The sequence below is a fragment of the Triticum aestivum genome, chromosome 2D, assembly GCF_018294505.1.
Source record: "Triticum aestivum cultivar Chinese Spring chromosome 2D, IWGSC CS RefSeq v2.1, whole genome shotgun sequence".
NCBI lineage: Eukaryota > Viridiplantae > Streptophyta > Magnoliopsida > Poales > Poaceae > Triticum > Triticum aestivum.
In genome coordinates this window covers 330459398-330478339 of record NC_057799.1, presented here as the reverse complement: position 1 = coordinate 330478339, position 18942 = coordinate 330459398, and the positions used below count along the sequence as shown (strand labels likewise).

At 45.6% G+C, this 18942-nt stretch overlaps 1 protein-coding gene across 2 annotated transcripts; it reads left to right on the top strand.

Annotated features, from left to right (window-relative positions):
• The first annotated feature begins 2180 nt into the window (after nucleotides 1–2180).
• LOC123053011 (tRNA-dihydrouridine(20/20a) synthase) lies at nucleotides 2181–10295 on the top strand. Of its 2 annotated transcripts, XM_044476379.1 has the most exons (13): nucleotides 2181–2545; nucleotides 2652–2778; nucleotides 5044–5171; nucleotides 5260–5329; nucleotides 5416–5518; nucleotides 6081–6198; nucleotides 6611–6692; nucleotides 7494–7555; nucleotides 8176–8226; nucleotides 8756–8828; nucleotides 8898–8981; nucleotides 9573–9653; nucleotides 9857–10295. In XM_044476379.1, the coding sequence occupies exons 1-13, from the start codon at nucleotides 2364–2366 to the stop codon at nucleotides 10043–10045; spliced, it is 1350 nt and encodes a 449-aa protein (XP_044332314.1). In that variant the 5' UTR covers nucleotides 2181–2363; the 3' UTR covers nucleotides 10046–10295. The 2 variants fall into 2 exon arrangements, with proteins under 2 accessions (XP_044332314.1, XP_044332315.1); XM_044476380.1 differs by lacking the exon at nucleotides 8176–8226 and having other exon boundaries at nucleotides 2185–2545.
• Nucleotides 10296–18942: the final 8647 nt, after the last annotated feature.

Below are 18942 nucleotides of genomic sequence, written 5' to 3'. Positions count from 1 at the left end.
AAAAATAATTTGAATAAAAACCAAATAACTCCTAAGTGGTTTTGAATTTGAATTTCAAACCACTTTGAAATATTTTCTATTTTTCCTAGGCCAAATATATTTCAAATGCCCTCTGAATTTTGAAGTGTCATATTACTTCTCTCATTTTGAATAACTTTCAGAGAGTTTGAAATTTGGAAATTCAAATAACTTCAAAAGGAAAGTGAGTTTCAAATAACTTCCAAGTGACTTTCAAAATGTTTCTTTGAACTTTCAACTCTCTTTCTTGAATTTGAAGAAGTCATTTTATCTTCTGTCATGAAACTCATTGAGTTGCATAAAGTTTCCGAATTGAAATATTTCCAAATGGAATTCAAAACTTTTTTTCAAATCCCCTCTTTCATTTCTTTAAATGGAAGAAGTCATATCATCTTCACTCTAGGGTTTAGTGATGAAGTGAATTTGAATTCATGGAGATAAAAATGCAAGTATGAAAGTTTGAACGTCCTTTTATTCCCTCTCATTCAACTTTCCAAAAGTTTCAAATTTCACTCAACTTCACACAATTAATCACACAACAATCGAACAAACAAGCATTATTATTTATTTAATATAACATTCCAAAATTTAGAATTTTGGGATGTTACAATCAAGAAGTGCCACAAGGGGCCCACAAGCCTGGGGGCCACGCGCCCGCTGAGCTTGTCGCTCCCTCGTGACTCCTCAGGTCTTCTCCCAGAACTTCGTGGGTCCCTTCTAGTCCAGAAAAAATTAATCTAAAGTTTTTTCTCCGTTTGGAATCCGTTTGATATTGGTTTTCTGAAAAGCCAAAAACAAGCAAAAAGTAGCAACTGGCACTGGGCACTAGGTTAACAGGTTAGTCCCAAAAAATGATATAAAATTGCATATAAAATATCCAAGATTGATATATTCTCATCAGTATGCTGACATAGTGACAAAAGGACCCTTGTCGCAGCTCTTCTCCAAATTTCAGTCCAGTTTGTGTCTCTTGCCATACGACGCACAAATTGAGGGGAGATGTTAAAGTATTCCTTTTGTATAGATTACCTTGTATAGGTATATGATCTCCTACCGATATGGATTAATTCGGTTAGGGATTCTCTTGATCTCTCTTGACGATCAAGTCATGTAATATATATATATATATATATATATATATATATATATGTGTGTGTGTGTGTGTGTGTGTGTGTGTGTGTGTGATATGAAGCTGTCCCGGGCGTGCAATACACAAAACATATCTGTTTTACTGTGTATATATAGGTATGGAATATAGCCATTTGAAAAGTGTCCGTTAGGATTATAACCGCTGCAATCATAATTCGTTTGAATTATACTCCCTCTGTAAACTAATATAAGAGCGTTTAGATCACTAAAGGAGTGATCTAAACACTCTTTATATTAGTTTGCGGAGGGAGTGCTTGCTAAAACGATAGTTGGATTAGTAGTTACAAGATAATACTAAAATATAAGAGAGATAATATATACTGCACGTATAGACAATGTGCTGAAAAGCTAATTGTGCATATGAAATGATATTTTCTCAGACCATTGTCTATATAAACATATACATAACCACACATACACAAGCTGTTGGAGATGCTCTTAGGGCATCCACAATGTATGCCAAATTGCTAGTGCTAAATGATCAAATAGCTTTTCGCATCGATAAGACACATTGTGAAGGGTGGTGCTAAGTCAAAGAAATAGAGAACCGAAGCTCCTGCGAGCTCCGATGCCAAATTCATTGATACAATAAAAAATGTTATCTCTCTCCTACCTTCAGCTACTTTCTCCCTCCGCCTGCTTTGGCATGCATGAGCTTAGCGCATAGATAAGATTTTCTATGTTAATTTGTGTCAGAGCTTGGACCCATTTTGTAGATATTTGGCAATACTACATTGAAGAGAATGAATGAATTTGACACCAGTGCCAAAATTCTGAGACATCACAAATTTGACACCATCACGTTGTGATGCCCTTAGTCACCAACCAAAGAGGCACCTAGTTCCATTTTGGCAGCACAGTTGAGGATGTAACATACTTGAGTTTAAAAAAGTACACCATGTTGACATTTCGCCAGAAAAACAGTAAATAAGCTTCAATTCCACTAATAACCGAATAAAAAAAGTAAAAAAAAAAACAGTTTTTCGTAGCTTCACCCTGCCCGGAGCTTATTTCCACTGCAAATCCGTTAACCTGACTCGAAGTGGCCCGCAGCGTTACACGCTTGCACAGTCGCCGCCGCCGCCTCAGATCGACCGGCCAAGGCTGTAACGAGCCGCCGCACCACTCACCAGTCACCAGTACCCGAGCGTGACGCGCGAGAAGCGGCGCCGCCTCGCGCGGGAGCGGGGACTCGGATGGCCATTGCGACGAGGTCCGCCGCGTGGCACGCCCTGCTCCCGTCACTAGTGCCTGCCAAGCCCCGCATCTTCTTCCTCCGCAGCCGGCCCGGGCGGTTCTTGTCACACGCTCACGGCTTGCGGCCGTGTGGCGCTGCGAGCTCTCTGCCCCCCGGGGAGTACCTTCCTCCCTTGTTCAGGTGAGCGGAATCAGATCTCTAAGGCACTAGGGGTTGGTCAATGTACCTGGCCATGGTCGGAGCTGACTGATACTTGTTTTTTTGCTCCCACCCCCTGCTCCCGCAGCGTGGCGCCGATGATGGACTGGACAGACAATCACTACAGGACGCTCGCGCGGCTGATATCGAGGCACGCCTGGTTATACACAGAGATGGTGGTCGCTGAGACCATTGTGCATCAGAAAGATAAGTTGGTGAGTTAGCCATTTTTGGTCTTTCTTGGTCGGGTGCCATTAAGCTTGAGTGCTTTGGGATAACTGATTTCATCGAACCTGACCATGATATTTTGATTCATGGGGGTTAGAAGTGTTGGCATTGATTACACTAGTCGAGCTGCATCAAGATGGCAGTATAGTAACAAATGTATGGTCCGATAAAAAAAAGTAAGGTAACTGTTTCGCGTAAAAAAAATTGTACAGTACAATGACATGAGCTTCCAGTGAGAAGTGAAACATATTTGAGAAGTGATGAGGGAGATTCTTGGAGAGGCGTGCAAATTAATGCACTAGAAAAGTACCATATTAAACGCAGTTGTGCTGCATATTTCGTTCACTGGTGCCATGGTACAACCCATGTTATGTCTGACTGTTAGCGTGATCACGGATGAGGTAACACGCCAAAATCCACGACCATAGAATAGAGAACTCATACGATAATAGTTACATCACCACCGTTTTCTTGACCACATATCACCTAATAGGGCAAGCTCCTCGACCATAGAATTTTAAATTTGTAAAAGAATTATTTTCTTACATCACCACCGTTTTCTTGACCACATATCACCCAATATGGCAAGTTCTACAGGATGGCGGTTCACCCGCCATGTTGTATGGCGCTGAGTGTTGGCTGACTAAAAAGCGACATGTTCAACAGTCAGATGTGGCGGAGATGCGTATGTTGAGATGGATGTGTGGCCACACGAGGAAGGATCGAGCCCGGAATGATGATATACGAGATAGAATTGGGGTAGCACCAATTGAAGAGAAGCTTGTTCAACATCGTCTGAGGTGGTTTGGGCATATTCAGCGCAGGCCTCCAGAAGCTCCAGTGCATAGCGGACGGCTAAAGCGTGCGGAGAATGTCAAGAGAGGTCGGGGTAGACCGAATTTGACATGAGAGGAGTCAGTAAAGAGAGATCTGAAGGATTGGAGTATCACCAAAGAACTAGTTATGGATAGGGGTGCGTGGAAGCTTGCTATCCATGTGCCCGAACCATGAGTTGGTCGCGAGATCTTATATGTTTCACCTTTAGCCTACCCCAACTTGTTTGGGACTAAAGGCTTTGTTGTTGTTGTTGTATGATCAATGGAGTTTGTGCAAGAAGTAGAGGCCAGTAATGTGACGTGCACAGATAGAGTTACTCACAACTCACAAGCAACAACTTCTGTAGAGAGCTTGATGTTTATCTGTTACTAAAGACAAACAGATGGTAGACTCGGACTGGTCATATGCTCTAGATATGGTTATATTTACAATTTATTCAGAGATAGTTAGTTATCGTATCCCCTAACCATTTTGAAGAGATCACAAGAGAAACACTATTAAAATAATTGGTTAAGAATATACACAATGCATCATAGCTTTGAGGATATAACCTATCAGATGGTGTGCTTTATGTGGTAAATCGGATTGCATTTAAATTTTAGTCATGTGTATTCTCCAGTTTCATTATGTGTGTACTAGTCGTGCAGCTCATGGATTCTTTTAAGACACGTGCAATTTTCAGCCCTGTTTTCACAGTAATTGATTATGTGTAATATAGTTCCTCTGCCGTGCTTTTCACCATGCACTTCTTTTAAATTGTTATGAGCTATCTGAAGTACTTCTTTGAGTCACTGACCAGAATCTATCTCATTGTGGAGTTGAACTTGACATGTCCATTGGGTTATTTTAGAACCAATGATGACATTCTGCTGAACCTCAGTACGTGCTTCATATTCTGTTTAGAAATCAGTTCGGTTAAACTTCAGACATCTAGTTTTAATCTGTATCTACATTCTTACATAAATTGGAGTAAGCCTGAACAGTTAAATAAGGTGACTTCACCTTCAGTCGGCCTTTCCTAGAAATGAATATTGTTTAAGTCAAAAGTTCATGCAATACCATCATGTAAAGTCTGATGAATAGCATCCAAGAATTTATGAAGTCATATTCCAACTACTGGAAGTACGATAAATGATCCTTCATTGTTTTTACATGATAAAGTAGCAGCGGACTTCCTATGTTGTAGCTGACATGTGTAGGAGCTACCTCAACTTGATAAACATGCCTGCAGTATTGATTGATATTACTATGTAAATCACTAGTATGACTTAGTTTTCATTTGTATTTTATTATTGGCAGCTGTTGTTTTCTGGAAATGAATGAATCAATAAAGTGGATCTACTCCATTTTTATATCATTATACTCACCAATCATATGCAAAGTTGGTATGTAATTTTAATTTTGAAAATATGCAGGATAGATTTTTAGCATTTCCTGCGGAACAGCATCCTATTGTGTTACAAATTGGTGGAAGTAATCTTGACAATTTGGCAAAGGCAACTGAGTTAGCAAGTGGATATGCATATGATGAGATCAACCTGAAGTAACAGCCTCAGTCATGTCTCACCTGATTATGCAGTACATTCTACAGTTTTGTATAATTTACAAATTCTTGTGGACTTTTGTGTTAGTTGTGGTTGCCCCAGCGGCAAAGTTGCTGGCCACGGTTGCTTCGGTGCTCGCTTAATGTATGATCCAGAGGTTTGCCTCATGAACTACAAAACCATGGTGTAATATGAATGCTTGCTCCTTTTGCTCCTGCATAAAACTTGATACGATTCCTGAAGTTTGTAGGGGATGCTATGTCAGCTATTGCTGCCAATTGTGATGTCCCTGTCAGTGTAAAATGCAGAATTGGAGTTGACGATCGTGACTCCTACGAAGAACTTTGTGAGTTTTCTTCAAAGTATCTCGATTTTCCATTAAAGTCTTCGAGATATTAGGAAGTGAATTTGTGCACTGCAATCGAATAATATGCTTTTGTAACTACAGAATAAGTAAACCTATAATATAATCTTAAAAAACAATTAATCATGAGCTAAACGCACATTTTTTCAGTGCCTTAGTTCTGGATTTTTGTTTATACATGTATAGTTAGCTAGCTTGTTTATAGAGGATTATTATTGATTTTTCCAATTCTCTTTGGAAGGGGAGCCTTGGCGCAGTGGTAAAGCTGCTGCCTTGTGACCATGAGGTCACGGGTTCAAGTCCTGGAAACAGCCTCTTACAGAAATGTAGGGAAAGGCTGCGTACAATAGACCCAAAGTGGTCAGACCCTTCGCCGGACCCTGCGCAAGCGGGAGCTACATGCACCGGGCTGCCCTTTTTTTTTCTTTGGAAGTTCATCTCTATCTTGATGGTTACATATTTTCCCATGTGCTGGGTGCCGGCTGCTGACATATAGTGACATGTTTTTAATGAGTGCAATTAACTTGTTTTCACATTTCACCAGGTACATTTGTAGATAAAGTTGTTTCTAAGTCACCAACTAGGCATTTTATTATCCATGCTCGGAAGGCGTTGCTCAGTGGCCTCAGTCCTGCAGAGAATCGGAAGGTTCCTCCTTTAAAGTATGTTTGCGCTTGATTCCATTTTCATTTTGCATGCAAAGATATCCATAGAATATACACAATGGCAACACCAATATCCTTAAAGTCCGCAAGACATAGGTACAAACAGTAATAAATGGTTGACACTAAGAATCATCCCTTTATGCGCCATGCTGATACTATTATGTGGTTCCAGATTTGCTTGTCGAAATATTCATGCTTAATTTGTTGGTGCTTACATACCCAGACTGTATTATCAGTAATGGAAGTTTACTTCTGGGGAAGGCTGAGTTCTAACTAGTTGATACTGGCCTTTGTACCTCTTAATAGGCTGCTATGTTGGAATTCGGATTAGAGTCACCTTTATTAAATGTTATGCTTCAGTAATATTTCAATTTATAATTTGCTGGCTTTCTTGTGGATATCGTTGCAGATATGAGTACTATTATGCTTTGTTGCGGGACTTCCCAGAGGTACACTTTACACTAAATGGAGGCTTAACGACTATTGAACAAGTAAGTTAACTTCTGAACTTTTTACTGTGAAAAATAGGTAACAATGGGAACGTCACATTCTAATTGTGTTGCTGCAATTCTTAGAAGTTGGTATCTGTATGACCACATTGAACAGTATGTTTATCAGTTCGGGTTGAGTCCAATTTCACTTGGGGCAGCAAGGGTGGTGTTGTCGGGGTTTGGCAATGTGTCGCTGAACCTGCCCGGTCCTCCGGTCTTCACATGAGCACCAAAAACTGACATGTCGCCGCTGCTGTTTTTCTTGTCTGCGTTAGAAGCCCCATGACAGAGGTTGTGCGTCTGATTCTCTGGTAGATGCTATCATCACCAGCTCGTTGGTGTCATGCTCGGTAGACCAACTTGACCCCTAATATTAGGACTTCTACCATGACCCCTCCGGCACCTGCCCCCTCTGTGCTCTGTCATAGTTGTTCTCCACAATAGGAGTACACAACATGGTGATCTAGCATGCCATGCTTTCTCTAGCATTCATCTCTTCAATATTCATGACTCGTGAACATTTCTATGCTGGAGAATCATTTGTTGTTTTGTTACACATGAGGCTATTTTATTGAAGTGGTTTGAATTGGATATATCTATAAAGGGATCTCAAGATACAGAGTTACTGACATTTTGCATGGCTTAGTCGGGTTATTCTCCTACCGAGCACATTACAAGCTAATTTATCAGGATTTCATTACTGTACATTTTATCAGGATTAAACCATTTTGGTTTCTCAACCTTGAATCACTTGTAACATTGCAGTAGTGAGTTGCACTGAAGACCTTCATTTGGCTGCAGGTTAGTGCATCCATAAGACAAGGAGCCCATCAAGTTATGGTTGGTCGTGCTGCTTACAATAAGTATGAATTTCCATTTTGATTGTGAAAAATCCCTGTATCGATACTCAACTCTCATTTCATGCATCTCAATAGTTTTGAAAATTTAAAGAGATTCAGAGTAACATATTAACACGGGCAAACAAAACCCCGAAGCTCATTTCTGGAGAACCGGAAAAAGGACCAGATCCACATCATGTTTTTTTCTTTGAGTGGTAGATCCACATCATGTAGAAATGAAGGGATTGCCATCTTCTTACACATGGGTCATGGCCAACAACCAAAATGGTCTGACCAGGGCTCAGGAACTATACTTGCCGGCTTTAGAAAAGGGTTAGGCCATGTTATGGAATGTACCACCCAATTTTGTTCGCTGGTAACTAGGTAGCTATACTAATCATAGATGATGCACCAGCTTGATAAGATGGTCATCCCCACTTATTCACAATGTGCCTTCAACCTAGCTGGTGAGATCTGCACCCCTCTGGCAATCAAGAGGTCATAAGCTCGACTGGCAATTCTGATAGAATCCTTCAATTTGTATAGCACTGATAGCCAATCTGCTACAAGGTCCTCAATACCTAATTCTACTCAATGGCCAGTACTTTTCTTAATAGTTGCTGAAGAATAATGAATTAAAACAGGAGGTCAAGAATGGTGCTTGAGCGGGAACACGGATTCGTAATTCTTAAGAGGTGAACAGGCGGCCACCAGTTCAGATCTTTATAATAGTAAAGATACTATTGTGAACTTCATCTTGTACTGAAATGTATTTCAACTTTGAACGTGATGGCTTCCATTACTTAGGAACATTAAACAGAATCATTATGGTAGGTGCTGAACAGGGAATACACAATAACACATAATTTTAATTGCTTGTATACGGCACATATTGCAACTCAATCAGCCCATCCAAAAACGGACCACGGGGACTGAATGACAAGTGAAAGACCAATAACGAGGAAACCTCTTTCGTCCTGGTAAATTACCAATTTTTGCTACTTAAAAAGACCGTTGGTAAATGTGTTGAAGATCCATCCCCTCCCTCCTTCGTATCTATCATTAAATAAAAAATTGTACCCTTTTCAACAATCAACATTAACTTCTAATGTTGACCCCATTTGAATTATCGTTTTCCTTTTTTGACGGAAACTATGTAGGGGATGCTAATTCCAATATCAATTATTGGTCTAATAGTATCATTTTGGTGGATAAATGTTGCAGTCCATGGAATATGCTGGGGCACGTGGATAGTGAAATTTATGGCATGCCAACACGTTGCTCTTCGCGTCGCCAGGTTTAACATTAATCAGAGTCGAATTTTGCTTTTAGAGCTATTTCTTCTATTGACTGAACTCTGCTTTAGATCCTTCAGAGCTACCAAGTTTATGGTGATTCTATAATTGGACAGTATGGCATCAGCAGGCCAAACGTGAGGCAACTTGTTAAGGTGTGAAGGTTCTTCTTTTCCCTTTTTGTTTTCATACAAGCTTTTGAGTCTACATTTAATGACACAGATCACATAATTTTATGATCATGTGGAGCAGTGTTATTGAAGATTGCTTGTGCTATTTTATGCATAGTATTCTGTACTTTGTTGAAGTTCTCTTAATTTGAGGGCTTTAGTGCATTCACCTTGTAATAATGTAATTCATTAGAAGTCGGTGTGCACAGTAGTGCAGCGTGAAAGCATGAGTTTTCTAGTTCGTTTGCTTCTATGCATTAAATAGCAGTGTATACCTTAAAATAAAAACAGAGGAAAAAAAAGGAGAAAGTTGATAAAAGACAGTGAACTTCCTGAAAGCATTTGCAATGGTAAAGAAACTTATTTGTTAATCCTTGATTATCAGCTGCTTAATCAAGATGTAGCAGTTTCAAGTGCTGCATTTTTTTTGTTTTATAATAATAATAATAGTAGTAGTTTAGTTTAAGCTGCTATATCACCTGTATTAGCATTTTCATCATTTTGTATACGTACATGATATTATGCAAACACTTGGTTGTTCATTGATGACTGACGGAAGCACTTCTTTTGACACAGCCATTGTTACATTTGTTCCACTCAGAGCCTGGTAATAGTTTGTGGAAACGTAAGGCTGATTCTACGTTGCGCCATTGCAAGGTAAGCTATCAAAATGAGTACACTCTTTGCTGACCTTCTCCAGTAATAGCAATATCCACACCGTAACATGTTCTCATGCTGCTCTAAGTAAAAAATGATGTTGTGCTTCTCAAGTTGTAATAGACACCTGCATTATTTTGATATAGACAACTGCGCCGTTGTTTGGATCTATAAACCATTTGCTGTGCTTCTTGGATGTGCAGACACTTGCGCAGTTCTTGGAGGAAACTCTTGACGCCATTCCTGACTCTGTCCTTGACGCACCAGTATTGATGGAGCCATCCGGGGAGCAAGACTACTTCGCCCATGTGGATTCCTTATTGCCGCCAAGATACGCAAAACTGGCCAATGGCAGCTACGAAAGCCCAGTACTTGTAACTGCATCCAGTTGAGCTTTCAGAGTACTCCCTCCGTCCCAAATAAGTGTCTCAATTTTATACTAACTTTAATACAAAGTTGTACTAAGGTTGAGACACTTATTTTGGGACGGATAAAAGATAGGGAAAGCTGCATACGATCTTGCAGTTATGTCGTCGATATTTTCTTCTTTTGCGATAACAGGATATCAGGCCTCTTTGATTCGCAATATTTGTAAAATGCAGGAATAGGAAAAATAGAGAAACAGTGTTATGATCGGCCTCACTTATAGCCGGAGGAGGCCAGACGCGCCTAGCTAGGGGCTTAGCCCAACTTATCTTTATTTTTATTAGCGCCTCGAGGATTATATAAACACTTATAAGGCCACGTTTTGGAATTAAGCAATAAGTCATAACTATTGCCCGGCCCCCGAACCCTAACCCTAGCTGCCTCCTGCGCCATCTCCTCCTCCGCCGCGCGACCACGGTGCCATGCCGCTCACGCCCAGCTCCTCGCCACCCTCCCTTCCACCCCTACAACCCAAGAGCTGGGCCTGGTAGGATCCGAACTCCTATCAATTTGGTATTAGTTGTCTCGGGATTGGTCATGTCTACACCTCTTCCCACCGCCACCCTTTCGCCGCCGACCACCATCATGCCGCCGGCCACCTTCGCGGCTGGGGCGCCACCCTTGTCGGGTCTGATGTCCTCCGCCGCCTAGACGTCGCCGATCGCCACCCCCGTCGTCTTCACCCCGGAGGAGATGACGGCTGCCCTCCGGGACCTCACCCAGGCGGTTGCGGGCATCCGCACCTTCCTCCTGAGCCTCTACGGGCCGCAGCCGCCTGGGCCCTTCGGTACTGTGCCGCCGCCGCCGCAGTTGCCGCCGTGGCAGTCGCCCCCCTCGGCGACCCCCTTTGCCCCCGCGGCGCACATCGGCGCCTCCACCATGCAGCAGCAGCAACAACCCTCCGTCGCTCCCACCGTGGCGCTGTCGCACCAGCAGCTGCAGCCGCCGCCGGCGGCAACCTCGACCCAGGGCGCCCCAACGATGGCTCAGGGGGTGCCCATCCACCAGGTCTGGTTCCCTCCATCGCCATCACCGCTATCGGCCTGGCTCGTCGGGTCCCTCGAGCCAGTCTACACGACGACCTCCGGACAGCCGCACGTGCTGCCCCCGCCGGTGCTGCCCTTGATCATCCAGTTAGGCGGGCCCTTGGGTTCCGTCGACCCCTACGCCGGTGTCGACGGGCCCCTGTTCCAGGGTGGCCCTCTGATGCCCACCTACTCGGCGTCGTCGTCCTCGCTGCTCCGCACCGATGAGGTGTACCCCTCCATCGTCCACGGCCAGAAGCTGCCACGCTTCTCCAAGCTTGAGTTCGCCACCTATGACGGGACCGTGGACCCCCTGAACTGGCTCAATCAGTGTGACTAGTTTTTCAGGGGGCAACGCACGCTCGCGTCCGACCGCACCTGGATCGCCGCCTATCACCTCCGAGGCGCCGCACAAACGTGGCATTACGCCCTCGAGCAGGACGAGGACGACATGCCCCATGGGAGCGTTTCCGCGAGCTTTGCCTCTTATGCTTCGGGCCGCCGATACACGGGAGCCGTGTCACGCCCAATATGCGACCCTATCCGAGAGGAACTCGAAGGTCCCACCAAGGATAGACCCGCATATTGAAACGCTTTTGCAAGGTGGATATCATTACATCAACATTACATAAAAGATGGGGATACATACAAGGCATACAAATGCCGCAAGAATACATCAATATACATGAGAACAACATCCGACTACGGATGAAACATAAACAGAAACTCAAACGACATCCACCGTGCTAGCCCAGGCTGCCGACCTGGAACCTATCCCCTGATCGAAGAAGAAGCAGAAGAAGAAGTCCAAAACAAGTAACATCGCTCTCGCGTCATGATCATCGCATAACCTGTACCTGCAACTGTTGTTGTAGTAATCTGTGAGCCACGAGGACTCAGCAATCCCATTGCCATGGGTATCAAGACTAGCAAAGCTTAATGGGTATGGAAAGGATAAGTGGTGAGGTTGCAGCAGCGACTAAGCAATGTGTGGTGGCTAACTTACGCAAATAAGAGCGAGAAGAGAAGCAACGGAACGGTCGTGAAGCTAGCAATGATCAAGAAGTGGTCCTGAACTCCTACTTACGTCAAACATAACCCATAAACCGTGTTCACTTCCCGGACTCCGCCGAGAAGAGACCATCACGGCTACACACGCGGTTGATGCGTTTTAGTTAAGTCAAGTGTCAAGTTCTCTATAACCGGACGTTAACAAATTCCCATCTGCCACATAACCGCGGGCACGGCTTTCGAAAGATAATACCCTGCAGGGGTGTCCCAACTTAGCCCATTATAAGCTCTCATGGACAACGAAGGATAATCCTTCTCCCGGGAAGACCCGATCAGTCTCGGAATCCCGGTTTACAAGACATTTCGACAATGGTAAAACAAGACCAGCAAAGCCGCCCGATGTGTCGACAATCCCGATAGGAGTCACACGTATCTCGTTCTCAGGACACACCGAATAAGCGAAGCGTACAGGTACCGACGTAAACCAAGTTGCCAAGGGATGGTCCCGCACGGTGCTCTAGTTTGGACCAACACTTAGACAAGCACTGGCCCGGGGTGGTAAAATAAAGATGACCCTCGGGATGCACGACTCCCAAGGGAAAAAGGCTAGGTGAGGCAAATATAAAACCAAGGTTGGGCCTTGCTGGAAGAGTTTTATTCAAAGCGAACTGTCAAGGGGGTCCCATAAATCACCCAAACGCGTAAGGGACGCAAAATCAAGGAACATAACACCGGTATGACGGAAACTAGGGCGGCAAGAGTGGAACAAAACACCAGGCATAAGGCCGAGCCTTCCACCCTTTACCAAGTATATAGATGCAGTAATAATATAAGAGATATTGTGATATCCCAACAAAGTTCATGATATCCATGTTCCAACATGGAACAACCTTCATCTCCACCTGCAACTAGCAACGCTATAAGAGGGGCTAAGCAAAGCGGTAACATAGCCAAACAACGGTTTGCTAGGAAGGGTGACAAAGGTTAGAGATTCGTGGCAATTTGGGAGGCTTGATAAGCAAATGGTAGGTGACGCAGCATAGCGATAGAACGAAGCAACTAGCATAGCAATGATAGTAGTGAGATCCAAGGTGACGGTCATCTTGCCTGAAATCCCGCTAGGAAGAGGAACGAGTCCATGAAGAAGATAAAGCCACGAAGACGAACCAAGCGTAGACGAACGAATCCTCACGATCGCAACGAAACAGGAACTATCGAGGAGAAGCACATCCGGAAAGAAGCAAACAACACGGTAAACACTCAACACATAGACAAGGCATGATGCTCAACCAAGTATGATGCATGACAAGGCTACATGAAGCTACTCATGGCAAGAGATGAGGCATACAAGAGCAACACATCAAAGCAGGTTTAAATGAGGCCGGAAACAACATATGACAATTCCGGTAAGTCCTCATATGCAAATTTCGAAATTGGTCCAGATCTGAATAAGCCTTATGTTCAAGTTGTTAAACAACAAGTTAAGATGCATCAAGATGATCTACACGAAATTCTAGTCAAGTTACATATAAAGATCATTAGATTCGGAGCTACGGCCTAAAAGATATGAGCAAAACAAGTTAAACATGGTATTGATGCAAAATGCATTCAAACATTAAGCAAACACCTCAAAACAAGGATGCAACAAGGTAATATGAAACTACATGCAAAACTAAGCAAGTTTCATATAGAGCATGCTCAAAACGGAGCAACGGTGCAACACATACACTCCAAACAAGATATAGCAACAATCTGTCCAAAACAGCAACTAGACATATTGCAAGCATCAAAACAATATGCTACAGCACCTCAACATAATAAAAAAAGGCATGGACATGATGTACAGGTAAAGCATGACAAAACATGAACACTGAGCTATCTCCAGAAAACAATATAACATGCTCAAAAGGACATGACAAGATTGCAAATAACAACAGTTTCACAGACTTGGCAGAAAATCACTGGACATGGCAGAAATAACATCAGGTTGCTAAGTTTAGAGCTATCAACCAACATGCTACAGGAACAGATCATAGAAAAAAAGGCATGGCATGAATCTACTAATTGCGTAGAACAAAAGTCCCTTAATGATCACGAGCCAAAAAGGCACAGAAGATATGATGGTACCCATATAAACATAGCAAGTTATATGACAGATTCAGACTTAGAGAAAATAACAGTTCATGGCAGAAACAACGATAAGTAGGCATGTTGGTGAGCTTGTACAACTCACTACAGAGAATTAAATGGCATGGAAAGGTAACCAGCAATAATAAGGCATTATTATGAAGCTAAGAATGGCAAGAACAAGTCCATAGGACACATAGAACACTAGCAAATCACATGGCAAAACTGAACTTAGTGTTAACAGGTTGACAGCAATATTATTTAGCACGTTTGGAGCATGATAACAACAAGCTACAGCAGGCTATAAATGCAACCAAAGCATGGATTGATAGAGCATGACATGTATAACAAAACATCCTTAGTGAAGATCTCTAGATTATGAATGGATCCACTTGTAGCAGCAGGTTTACCTAGCATCATAATGTTACAGCTACAGACTTAGCAGAAATGACAGTCACAGAAATCAGCAACATCACGGAGGCTACTTGGCATGCTCGTGCTAGTCACCACATAGATCACAAAAATACAAGACAAGCACCCCTGTAAAGATTGCATGGTGTATAACAAAACACATGTAGAGCTCATGCTCAAAGGATGCACACACAAAATGCAATGAAAAAGACAAATCATCAAGTTCTGTTAACAGGCAGCAGATAACATCATATAGCACTCTTGCAGCGATGATTTGGGCATCAATATTGACTCAAACAAGCATGGCACAATGTAAAAAAATGTAGAGCATATCATGATGAACATTTTGATATATTATAAGCGCAAATCGGAGTTATATGCGTGAAGATACGGCCAGTCAAACATGTGCACATGATATGAAAAACTTCAGGGACTTGGAAGATTTTCACCTCCGGATGTAGGGTTGACCCAGCGCGGAAAACGAGGTGGTGGCGGATCCAGCCGGAGACGAGGCGACGGTGGCCGGAGTGGGTCGGATCCGGCCGGGACGAAGTGGATCTCGATGGCGGCGAGGTCCCACGGAGGCGGCGAGGCGCGGGACGCACTGGGCGGCATCCGACGTCGGTGGGCGGCGCGGTGGAGGAGCTCCGGTGGCCGGCGCTGTAGACCGGGGTCGCCGGCGAGTGGCGGTGAAGGCGCGCCGGCGGGGAGCGGGCGGCGGACGGGCGGCGCTAGGCCATAGGGGAGGTCGGGCGGTGCGCGGGCGAACGGGCCGTCGGGGGCCCGCGCTGGGCCGAGCGCGGCGGACGGCGGAGGAAGGCCACGTGGCGCGGGTGCGGCGGCGGGTTTTTGTCCGGTGCGGACCGGACGTGTCCGGCGGCGGAGGGGAGCGGGGCTAGGGTTTGGACCCAAAAATGGAGGGGGAGAGGGCGTTTTTATAGGTAGAGGGAGCTAGGGGAGTCCAAATGGGGTGCGGTTTTCGCCCACACGATCGCGATCGAACGACCGAGAGCATGGAGGGGGTTTGGATGGGCTAATGGGCTGTGGTGAAGGGGTGTTGGGCTGCAAAGAGAAGGGGGCTTCGGGCTACGCGGTTAACCGTTGGGGTATCAAACGACCTCCAAATGGAACGAAATTTGACGGGCGGTCTACCGGTGATATAGCAAGGCCACTCAGCAAATCTCGGCCCATTCCGAGAACGTTTTTCTCCCGCTCACGAAACAAGATCTGAGAGGTGCAACGGGTGCGTGTGGGAGAGGTTGGGCTCAGAACGGACAACGGAGAGAACCGGCGGGACCCGAACGGATGAAAGTTTTGAAAAACATGAGGATGCAATGCAGATAATGACATGGCAAAATGCAACATGCAAGCAAATGGCATGGCAACGACGGCGAATAACTGGAAGACACCTGGCGCATCGGATCCGGGGCATTACAAGCCGTCTGGCGGAGCTTGTGCGCCTACCCTTCACCTCTACGGTGCAGGACTTCATCGACCGCTTCCAGGCCCTGGCATGCCACGCGCCCGGCGTGACGGCTCGCCAGTGGGCCGAGCTCTTCGTTGGCGGTCTGCCGGATCATATCCGCGTGGACGTGGAGATGCGGGGACCACATGACCTCCAGACGGCCATGTACTATGCCCGCGCCTTCGAGCGTCGCGCGGTGGCCATGCAGTAGGAGTCACCGTCCCGGGGCGCTCGACAGCCCGCCCGGCCGCCACCAACACAACCAGCGTCGGGGCGTCCGGCCCAGGCCTCCATAGCGCCCAACGCGCCGGCCTCGATGCGCCCCTTCCATCGGCTCACCCCGGCCGAGCAGCTCGAGCGCCGCCGTCAGGGGCTGTGCTACAACTACGACGAGCCCTACATCCCGGGCCACGTTTGCCCGCGCCTGTTCTACTTGGAGGCCGCGGACTACATTGAGGACGCCGCCGCCGCCGGGCTGGGCGACCCGGCCCCTCCATTGGCCGACAAGATTCCGCCGGGGCCGACCCAGGCAAACACCCTCGTCGTCTCCCCCCATGCACTCGCGGGCATCCGGACAGAGAAGACTGTTGGGGGACGTAGCAGAAATTCAAAATTTTCTACGCATCACCAAGATCAATCTATGGAGTAATCTAGCAACGAGGGGAAGGGGAGTGCATCTACATACCATTGTAGATCGCGATGCGGAAGCATTGCAAGAACGCGGATGAAGGAGTCGTACTCGTAGCGATTCAGATCGCGGTTGGTTCCGATCTAAGCACCAAAGAACGGTGCCTCCGCGTTCAACACACGTGCAGCCCGGTGACGTCTCCCACGCCTTGATCCAGCAAGGAGAGAGGGAGAGGTTGGGGAAGACTCCATCCAGCAGCAACACGACGGTGTGGTGGTGATGGAGGAGCGTGGCAATCCCGCAGGGCTTCGTCAAGCACCGCGGGAGAGGAGGAGGAGGGAGAGGGGTAGGGCTGCGCCGAAAAAGAGACGTTCTCGTGTCTTGGGCAGCCCCAAACCTCAACTATATATAGGGGGGAGGGGGCTGCGCCCCCTCTAGGGTTTCCACCCCAAGGGGTGGCGGCTAGCCCTAGATCCCATCTAGGGGGGCAACCAAGGGGGGAAGAGAGGGGGGGCGCCACTAGGGTGGGCCTTAAGGCCCATCTGGACCTAGGGTTTGCCCCCTCCCACTCTCCCTGCGCCTTGGGCTTTGGTGGGGGGGGCGCACCAGCCCACCTGGGGCTGGTCCCCTCCCACACTTAGCCCACGCAGCCTTCTGGGGCTGGTGGCCCCACCTGGTGGACCCCCGGGACCCTCCCGGTGGTCCCGGTACATTACCGATAGCACCCGAAACTTTTCCGGTGACCAAAACAGGACTTTCCATATATAAATCTTTACCTCCGGACCATTCCGGAACTCCTCGTGACGTCCGGGATCTCATCCGGGACTCCGAACAACATTCGGTAACCACGTACATACTTTCCCTATAACCCTAGCGTCATCGAACCTTAAGTGTGTAGACCGTACGGGTTCGGGAACCATGTAGACATGACCGAGACGTTCTCCGGCCAATAACCAACAGCGGGATCTGGATACCCATGTTGGCTCCCACATGTTCCACGATGATCTCATCGGATGAACCACGATGTCGGGGATTCAATCAATCCCGTATACAATTCCCTTTGTTAATCGGTATGTTACTTGCCCGAGATTCGATCGTCAGTATCCCTATACCTTGTTCAATCTCGTTACCGGCAAGTCTCTTTACTCGTTCCGTAACTCACATCATCCCGTGATCAACTCCTTGGTCACATTGTGCACATTATGATGATGTCCTATCGAGTGGGCCCAGAGATACCTCTCCGTTTACACGGAGTGACAAATCCCAGTCTCGATTCGTGCCAACCCAACAGACACTTTCGGAGATACCTGTAGTGCACCTTTATAGCCACCCAGTTACGTTGTGACGTTTGGTACACCCAAAGAATTCCTACGGTATCCGAGAGTTGCACAATCTCATGGTCTAAGGAAATGATACTTGACATTAGAAAAGCTCTGAGCAAACGAACTACATGATCTTGTGCTAGGCTTAGGATTGGGTCTCATCCATCACATCATTCTCCTAATGATGTGATCCCGTTATCAACGACATCCAATGTCCATGGTCAGGAAACCGTAACCATCTATTGATCAACGAGCTAGTCAACTAGAGGCTTACTAGGGACACGGTGTTGTCTATGTATCCACACATGTATCTGAGTTTCCTATCAATACAATTCTAGAATGGATAATAAACAATTATCATGAACAAGGAAATATAATAATAACCTATTTATTATTGCCTCTAGGGCATATTTCCGATAGTCTCCCACTTGCACTAGAGTCAATAATCTAGTCCACATCACCATGTGATTAACACTCATAGGTCACATCACCATGTGACGAACATCCAAAGAGTTTACTAGAGTCAACAATCTAGTTCACATCACTATGTGATTAACACTCAATGAGTTCTGGTTTGATCATTTTATGCTTGTGAGAGAGGTTATTAGTCAACGGGTCTGAACGTTTCAGATCCGTGTGTGCTTTACGAATATCTATGTCATCTTGTGGATGCTACCATGCGCTATTTGGAGCCATTTCAAATAATTGCTCTACTATACGAATCCGGTTTACTACTCAGAGTCATCCGGATTAGTGTCAAAGTTCGCATCGACGTAACCCTTTACGACGAACTCCCTTTCACCTCCATAATCGAGAAAATTCCTTAGTCCACTAGGTACTAAGGATAAGTTCGACCGCTGTCATGTGATCCTTT

Bases quoted from the DNA above. Each gene is read 5' to 3' on its own strand.
- LOC123053011 (XM_044476379.1), top strand. From the start codon at position 2,364: ATGGCCATTGCGACGAGGTCCGCCGCGTGGCACGCCCTGCTCCCGTCA. The intron at 6,199-6,610 runs GTATGTTTGCGC...ATATCGTTGCAG, and splicing joins CGGAAGGTTCCTCCTTTAAA to ATATGAGTACTATTATGCTT. The intron at 8,982-9,572 runs GTGTGAAGGTTC...CTTTTGACACAG, and splicing joins ACGTGAGGCAACTTGTTAAG to CCATTGTTACATTTGTTCCA.